The sequence below is a fragment of the Rissa tridactyla genome, chromosome 8 (genome assembly GCF_028500815.1).
Source record: "Rissa tridactyla isolate bRisTri1 chromosome 8, bRisTri1.patW.cur.20221130, whole genome shotgun sequence".
In the NCBI taxonomy this organism is placed as follows: Eukaryota; Metazoa; Chordata; class Aves; order Charadriiformes; family Laridae; genus Rissa; species Rissa tridactyla.
Genome location: NC_071473.1, coordinates 6,340,928 through 6,349,950, shown reverse-complemented (window position 1 = coordinate 6,349,950; position 9,023 = coordinate 6,340,928). Strand labels below are relative to the sequence as shown.

The 9,023-nt window shown below is 49.0% G+C and overlaps 1 protein-coding gene across 2 annotated transcripts; it reads left to right on the top strand.

Moving 5' to 3' along the window:
• The first annotated feature begins 1,766 nt into the window (after nt 1–1,766).
• SSTR5 (somatostatin receptor 5) lies at nt 1,767–8,708 on the top strand. Of its 2 annotated transcripts, none has more exons than XM_054212435.1 (2): nt 1,767–1,871; nt 7,439–8,708. In XM_054212435.1, exon 2 carries the CDS (start codon nt 7,503–7,505, stop codon nt 8,613–8,615), a length of 1,113 nt encoding a protein of 370 aa, XP_054068410.1. In that variant the 5' UTR covers nt 1,767–1,871; nt 7,439–7,502; the 3' UTR covers nt 8,616–8,708. The 2 variants fall into 2 exon arrangements, with proteins under 2 accessions (XP_054068410.1, XP_054068409.1); XM_054212434.1 differs by lacking the exon at nt 1,767–1,871 and adding an exon at nt 3,570–3,687.
• Nucleotides 8,709–9,023: the final 315 nt, after the last annotated feature.

The window sequence follows — 9,023 nt, the reverse complement described above, 5'->3', positions numbered from 1 at the left end:
GCTTGGGGCGTGGGGGTGCAGAGCATCCCGGCGGAAGGCTGCTCCCTCCAGCACCGACGGCTCCCTACCTCCAGCCCAACTTTCTGCTGAGTGGGTGGCCCCGGGGTGTCCCCTCCGGCGCTGCGGCACCCTCCCCTGCCGCTGCTCCCTTCACCTCCTCCCTCCCTCCCTCCCCGCCGGGAGCCCCGTCCCTCCTCCCCGGGGGAGCGGCCGCGGTCCCCGCCCGCCGCCGGGGGGAAGCGGCGGAGCGCGGGGTGCGCTCCCGGCTCGGCGAGCGGCCCCGGGGGGTGGGGGTGGGGGGCTGCAACCGGAGCAGTGCGGCAGCCCAAGGGGCCGTTCATGCCTCCACCCGGCGGAGAAGAGTCCCTGGAGCTGCAGGTAATCACTGCCGGGGGAGCGGGGAGAAGGGAGAAGAACAGCGAGCGGGGCTGGGGGAGCCGAAAGGGACGGGGGGAGAGGCAGAAGGGATAGGGACGGGGCAGACTGGGGCTTTGCAAAGCAGCGCACCCCGCTTTTGAGGGCTCTCTGGGATGAATGAGGCACCGGAGCGCTCGGTCCCGTTTGCGGCTTCCCCGAAGCAAGCGGCCACCCCGAGTTTTCCCTTCTTACGGGGCTTGTGCTGCTGGAGAGGGGACTGGCCCCGTCCTGGCTGGAGGGATGGCGGGGAGAGGACCCGCTGGCCGAGCGGAGGATGCGGTGTTTAAAGCAGGACAAGCCTTACCGTTGCTTTAAAGCGGCCGCTTGAAAGGAAGGAGAAAGGCACCTGCGGGAGGGATGCGCAGGCACAGCCCGACACGCCACCCACTCAGCGCTGCTTGAGCCCCACCGTGACCCAAAAAGGTGTCAGAGCCCTGAATGCTGCCCAGCCTGGCACAGCGTGGGCACAGAAAGCCATGGGGGGCTAGAGCTGAGCGCACCGTGCTCCTTTCTGATAAAACACGGGAGGGAAGAGCAGGGGGTCGGATGTGCTCCAAGATGGTCAGCAAGAAGTGGATGATCAAGGTCAAAGCAGAGTCCTGGGAGTCACCAGCGGTCTGGGCTGGGAGTAGCACCGTGTGCCTCGCTGGCTTACTGCAGCTCCCAGCACCTGCAGAACCCGGCACCCCTTCTTCCCTGTGCCCAGGCTGAAGAGCAGGGAAAGAACAACACGGTTGAAGTGTTTTGAACTTGCAGGCTTGCGTTGGGGTAAACTAGAGACTTCTTATAGTTTTGTGGGGGAGGAGACATGCAGGTCACACCAGGCAGCCAGTACTTAGGGTGCTGGGATCAGTCTGTTAGTGCTTGTGTTGGGAATCCCAGCTCCTGGGGGACTTTGTCACCAGGACTCGGTGGCCGGAGTGGATCTGCACTGCTGGTGTGGGGGGCACCCCGAGCCAGAGACCTCGCACCTTGGGAGGTCCCCCCCGAGACTCCTCTCCGGGAGCTGCTCCACTTCGCGCATCAAGAGAAGCTGTTACTGAGCTTGGTCTGACCCGGGGCTCTCCTGGAAGGAGTGACGGAGCCAAAGGGATCTGTGGTCATTTCAGCTCTCCCTCAGCCTTGGAGGAGACGCAGCCCATACTGAACTGAACTGGTCGAGCCCATACTCCTCAACTGAACTGGTTTTGAATCTGTCACACCCCTGAAATCAGTTGGATTGCAGAGGAGAACGGGGTGGAAGAGAAATGTTTTGATAAAAACCCCAGTTACGGTGATGTGCCAGTGCAGCCGTCGGAGTTTAGCCCCAGCCTCGCCTGCCTGGGTGTGAGCACGGAGATGTTGGGCTCCACACTTTCCTCTGGCTGAAGTTGCTTAAATCAACTGATATGGGAGCAAAATCAGAAGCATGTGATTTACACGACTGTTTGTGTGACAGGACCAGCTCAGCCGAAGTGAGTAATCTCTGAGCATAACAGAGCCTGAAATGTGTTTGGGGGGGGGGGGGAAGTATTTAGCAAATATTTGGCAAAAGTAAAAGTGTTTTATGGGCTGTTTGTTTGCAAACTAAAAATAGGACCGAGACATCAGGTAACGTCTCTGCAGGGTGCTCTAGGAAACACTGGGCTGGCCTGAGTTGAAAATATAGTTCCTAAAGATTTTGATAGTGCTAAAAGTGGCAAGATAGTATCCAATTTTGACTTCAGCGATCAGTGTTTAGTACCAATACAGCTAGTCAAAACTGAAAACCAATTTAGCACAAGAAAGTTGTTTTGTTATGTCTTCTGTACAGGAAAATCAATCACTGGTTTGTTGGAGTGAGAAACATGCCTGAGAGATGTCAAATGGCAGATTTTAACAAGGAGAAAGTTCCCATCTGAACTGAATCCTTTTGCTTTTTTACCCCATGGACTAAGGTAGGGAGTGGGGAAACCCAAGAATTTTGCATATGAAATGATGAGATTTCTGTGCTCTCAGGGAGCTACTGGTTTAGTGCAAGAACATTATTATCACTGTAAGAAGTTGAAGCAGGTCTTGGCATGATGCTGCATTTCCCTCCTCCTCCTCCTCCTCATGCAGAGGAGCCCTGCCTGGGCGTTCGTGTTATTTCAGAGCCGCTCTGCCAGGTCACACCAACTTTCACGCCACCACCTCCCTTCCTTACCCTTCCACCAGCAGCTCGCGCCCCCTCCTGCAGCAGCAACCCTTGGCTCTGCCTGCTCCGTCCACGCCAAGGCAAAGCATCAGGCCCCCTGGGCTGTAGCTGAAGGAGCACGTGATGAACAGTCATTCCCAAAAAGGCAAACTTACTAAAAAGGACTAGGAGAGTTTTTCTTCGCTTCTTTACAGCTCCACTAACTTATCACAGCTAACTCCATGGGACAGGGGGGAAAAACATGAAGTTCTGCTGCTGTTAGATACTTCTTGGGTACTTATCCAGGTGCTTTTCTTCCCATTACTACCCAGGCCATCTGTTTTAAAAGCATATCTGTCTGGATTACCTTTTTGTCTGTTCCTGCTAGTTACTCTGCACCTGGACGAAGTAATCTGCTGTTCTGTTGTAATTCTCTTCACAGCAATTGTGCTTGATGCTGCATAAGAGTTATGATTCCAGTGCTAAATAGGCAGCGAGATCAAATCTTGACTCATAAAATTAGGTTTCTTTATGTAATTCCTTCTTGATCCCAGCTATACCCTGCTTTGACTCTGGTGCAATGCACTTCATAGAGTTATTTTTGCTTTGCTATTGTAACCACAGCCAGGAAGAATTTCCACCTTGATCTGCCTGGACAGTTTTAAGGTTTGTTCTTCCTTTTGTCGTGGTGACGCTTCAGTCACTAATGGGCTGCTGTGTGCTTTTAGCTGGATACCCGCTCTTGTGCCCAGTAAAAGCGTGTTTGTTTAGGATACCTGCTAGAGGAGTTTTCACAAAGGCTAAATACCTTCTTCCGAGCAGACTGGTTTGTACCATAACATCTCCGCTATTTCTTCTCTCAGTTTTCTTGGGCAGGGACACAGGCAGCCAGGTATGTTCAGCTGCAGTAGATGCCTTTTTTTTTTTTTTTTTTTTTGTTCCAGAGTACTGCTCTGTAAAAGGAGAACTTGGAATTATACCAGTGATTGCTCTGGATCTATGCCCTAAGCTCCGCTGCCTTTTTGGTTCGCGTGTTTTAAGCACAAAGCACACAATTTAAGAAGTATGCCAGTATGATGCCTTGGAGATCAAACACCGAGGAGAAAAAAATCTGGACAAGAGAAAGTCCCCTAGAGGTGTTTTTTTATTAATCCATTAATTAAGAATACCAAAACAAGTGTATAAGGTATCAGTCAGCATGCCTTAATTATATTTAGTCATCCTTTGTTGAGGTTCGTGGTCATTAACTGCCGTAGTGGCAATATAAGTTCAGACAAAAATTGTGCTGGTGAGGGGCAAGCTGTGAGCTAGATAGCAGAGGGAAACAGAAGGGAAAATCATCTATGCTCACCAAAGGCAGCCAGCAAAACATGCTTTTGCAGCGGTTCAGCTTTTTTGGTTGTTGCCATGCTATAACGAGTCCCAAAATACCAATGGCTACAAGGCAAAGGCAATGTAGTTTCAGTGGTTTAGTGGATAAAGCACTGAACGGGGCCTCTGGGCTCAGTTTTCAGATCTGGACGACTCTAAGCACATCAGGTCCCCAGCCAGTACACGGAAAATGTTCCGATGATGCTTGCTGGTGCCGCCAGCCTGCAGGCTGCCACCACATGAAGACACGAAATACTTTGCACGAGAGCCTTAGCAACGCATTTCCTTCTGAATCCACCTGCTTTTGAAGGGAAAGGTGCAAAATTCGTCAAACGGAGCAAAAAATCTGAGAGTAAAGGTTAATGTGCACACAAAACAAAGAGAAGAGCCCCAAAATGCTAAAGAAGCAGACTGACAAACTGCTGAAGTGTCATTGACTCCCGGGGATGGCACAGCAGCAGAAAGAGACTGTCACAGCGGTTGTTGAAGGAGGCTGGAAGAGCTGTCCCCCTCCATGGGAGGCACACAAAGGTCCCTAAAGAAAATCCTTTGGGTGCATCATGAATGCCAGCAATGGGTGGCTCGAAGAACCTGAGGCTTTTGGCAAGCATTTGGGCAGTAGGTTATCCATGTAAAGGAACTCCTCTTCCTCAGTGCTTCTCCCAAGGCTTGAACTCTAAGTGTGGTGGAAGGAGCAACAGGCTTGAAGAATTTACTGTGTAATTTCTATAGTCAACTATTTCAAGGATATGTACTGTGGGGGAAAAGGAGGATGTCCATCCCCCATTCTTTTATAGCACTAGGATGAGAACCACACATGCATTCCCTTTCCTTCCCCTTCTGAGTGGGAGCACTGGTTCTTTTTACTGTCCTCCTATTTTTGCAGTCCCAGAACAAATATTTCGCTTTTTGGCCCAGACTGAGCTAGTCTGGGGAGAAGCGCTTTCCAAATCTCAGCACCATACTCAGTCCCAAAAATGCAGCTCCATGAATATGAGTTTATAAACACCGACTGCCCCATCCCACCACCCATTTTGTTTATATTCTTCCCTTCAGAGATGCTGGTTAACCAGCTGGGTCACACACAGCATCTGGGTCGCAAGAAAATCCCAAAGATCAGACCCCTAACAGCCCGAGAGCAGCACGGTGCTGCTTTGGCTTCTCCCAGATTTCCCCCACCAATAATCTGAGTTTTAATACAACTTTACATTTCAAAATTAGTGTCAGAACAGGATTTAAAAGTCCACTCTTTGGCCAGAACTGGAGTTTGCCTTTCCTTAATTAAGCATTAAGTCCAGTGCTATTTAATTCCCAAGGCGCATGGTCTCAGCTGGCGTCTCCCTGCAGTGTGCTGTCAGGGACCGCAACGGCTCTTTCAGTGAGCCCATGGCTGTAATACGCGAACCCCAAACACCACGGTGGCATGTTCAGAAAGTGCAGATCCTCCCTGCCCATTTCTCATCTCCATCTTCAAGCCAGCATTTGTTTGAGCTTTGGCAGCTCTCTCGACCACCTTGGATTTCTGATTTCCCTGGTACATCTCCTCCCAGCTAGGGAGTAACATGTGAGACACCTACTTCCCATCTGCACATTTCCAAATCAGAACAGCATATTTGTGATTACTACTGGTAGCTGGAGGGACTTCTACTCTCACCCACGGCAGTTTTTCTCACCCAAAGAGAAAGCACGGTAACCAGCCCGTGGAGGTGTTTGCGTTCCTCTTGGAGACAAGGAGTCTTTTGCATGCTTACTTGATGCTGAATTTTGCTTTTGCTCGAAAGGCATGGGTGCAATGTGGGCTGGGTGTTTTTGCCGTCATCTTGAATGCAGATTCACACCCCCAGGTTATTACGGAAACATAACCATCAGGAGATGGGAACAAAAAAGTTGCTGGTCGCATCCTCCTTGAGCACCTTCGCAGTCCGCTGGCCAGACTTGGGAGAGATCTTGGGCCAGATTGGTGTTTTGATTCTCCACTCTGTTATGGCAGATACTTTGACTGTTTTGTAGTGGAAAGCTTTATAAACATCTACTTAGACCACGTTCAGACACAGAACGAAAAAACATTCGTGTGAATCAAGCATGTCACAGAAAGAGAGCGTTGGAAAGTCTCAACCCTTTTCAGATTGTCTAGTGAAATATATTCTATCACCAAGTTCAGCTGTCTGCGTCCTTAAGCTGCCCACTGCCGTTTGGATTTCCTGCAGAAGAAAGGTGTTTCTTAGACAAAAAGCACACTTCAGGTGGAGAGCAGAGGGACTCAGAAACACTAACAGCAGAGTAGTCTCAAGAGATGGAAAAGAAACAGCTTGTTCCTTTCCATTGCAGAGTCTTCACATCTGCGAGCACACGGCCTGACCCGATGGAAGAGTGTTCTCAGACATGGTCCTCTCCATCTTGGAGTTCATCGATTTTTTTTTTTATTTATTTTTTTTCCCCCTTGGGTTTTGTCGGTTGTTATGGAGGGGTTTTTTTTTCCCCACCTACACAACTGCTGATGTTCCCTGGGGGCTCTCAATTGGTTCTGCCAGGCAGTAAGTGGCATTTGAATATATCAAACTGAGACTGTTTCCATGTAAACAGGGAGACCTGTGAAACATCGCAGTGGAGCTTCAGATACGAAGAGCCGGGAACTTTGTTTCTGGATTCTGAAAGCACCCAGAGGTTGCCCTGGAGTGAGAGAGGGCTGAGTCAGTCCCTGAGCCTCTCCGGGCACCCTCTGCCAGTGACAGCGGAATTGCACCAATTTGGAGCTTAAAGCTTTCGGCACTAATGCCAGGGCTTTGCTTTCTGCCGGATTTGTATGCACTGTTCGGTCAGAGTCTGTCAAAATTATCCTCTAACATTTTCTGTATCAGTTTTTAGACAGAAAGCGAGGAGGAAAGGTGGGTTCTGGATTTGTGTATTTTTGTGCAGGTTGGGAAGCAGAGGGTATTATCCGCCCTGCTCCTTGATTTCACAAAAGAGGAAAACATGTTTAATACAGGTTGTGGAAAACGAGACCATCAAACGGTAAAGTTTGCTTGCCAAGCGGCACAGGAAGTATGCAAGAATTAACACTTCTCGTCAGTAGAGGAAGGACTGGCCTTGTTACTGGTAGGCTTTGGACCCGAACGGCCCACGCGCTGGGGCATTCAGACTCCTGTGCTGCAGGAAAGCTTCTGCTCTGACTGTGAGGTGTGATGGCTATCACCTTCTCCTCTCGCCTGCATTTCCCGGTGGGTTGCACGCTGTGTTCCTGCCGTGCAGGCCCCCATCCTTACAGTTACATCCTGACCCTCCTGCATGGAGCTTGTGAAAATTCAACAGAGACCATCATCTACTGAGATGAGCACTTGTGCAATTCTCTCATCATGCAATTCCTTTGTTCAGGCCTTGATCTCATCACATGTGCTAACTGCATAATTCAAACACAAAATCCGACTACAGATAGAAAATTAAATGATGTGCCACACTTAGTCTACCTTGAATTCACTCTTTCTTTCTCTCTTTTTCTTCCCTTTTTTTTCTTTCTAGGAACAAGACGCCCATGAAGTTTAATCTCTCTTAGCCTTAAAAGAAAAACTGAGGAGTAAAAGTTATGGATCCTTTATACTTTTCCAGCACATTTAGCACAGAAGCTGGCTCCAGCGATGTGAATTCCTCACTGCTCACAAATGTGACAGAGAACGGGACGCTCTCAGAGCAGCCCTCATTCAAATACATCCACAAAGTCCTCATTCCCATCTGTTACCTCCTCGTATGTGCGGTTGGACTCAGCGGCAACACATTGGTCATTTACGTGGTTTTGCGCTATGCCAAGATGAAAACTGTCACCAACATATACATCTTGAATTTAGCTGTTGCTGACGTACTCTTCATGCTGGGCCTGCCCTTCCTGGCCACCCAGAATGCCATCTCCTATTGGCCTTTTGGCTCCTTTTTGTGCAGGCTGGTTATGACTGTAGATGGTATTAACCAATTCACTAGTATTTTTTGTTTGACTGTGATGAGCATGGACCGCTACCTGGCAGTAGTTCACCCCATTAAATCAACCAAGTGGAGACGTCCCAGGGTGGCCAAGCTCATCAGCATGACTGTCTGGACATTCTCGTTCTTGGTGGTGCTTCCAGTGATCATCTTTTCAGATGTGCAGGAAGACTTTCAGACCTGCAACATGAACTGGCCAGAGCCTGTCAACATCTGGTCAGCAGCGTTCATAATTTACACATCGGTCCTTGGTTTTTTTGGTCCTTTGTTGGTGATCTGTCTCTGCTACTTGCTGATCGTGATTAAAGTCAAATCTTCGGGGATCCGAGTTGGGTCTACGAGGCGCAGGAGATCAGAGAGGAAGGTGACCAGGATGGTGGTGATCATTGTGGTGGTCTTTGTGTTTTGCTGGCTCCCATTTTACATGATGAACATTGTCAATTTGATATTTATACTGCCAGAAGACCCTGTGTTGGTAGGGGTGTACTTCTTTGTGGTGGTCCTGTCCTATGCAAACAGCTGTGCCAACCCCATTCTTTATGGATTTCTTTCTGACAACTTCAAGCAGAGTTTTCAGAAAGTCCTTTGCCTCCGAAAGGGCAACGGCGTAGAGGATGGTGACCCCATTGAACACAGGCAAGAGAACAGCAGCCGCTTGCAGGAATCCATGTTAACCCAGAGAAATATTGAATTCAACGGACATATGCAGACTAGCAAGGTCTAAGGGCATGGTTTCGTACTGCATGTAGTACCTGTAGACCTGGAGAATTTGGGGACTTAAAGGAGAAATGAATTCATAGCAAAGCTAGAATCTGGAGACCCACAAACTCAAATACATGTATATAGACTTCTCTTTACTCCCCTCCGTTTCCCAGCTAAAAGTGTTATGGGTTATACTGGGCTGTGTGAGGCTCTTATGGTGTTTTAGCTAAGTCAGACGTGTGTTACCACTTTCTGTATTCCAGAGAACTGATTTACTGGTATACACTGCTGGCTTTGTAATGCTCTATTGATGCAAAACAACACTAAACCTGTTTTAACTACCTTGTTAAGCTGAGTTTATGGCTGCTTTGCACTGTTGGGATCAGCTCAAAGCAGAAAAATGCTCAGATAATATCTTTGGAAGTCTTCA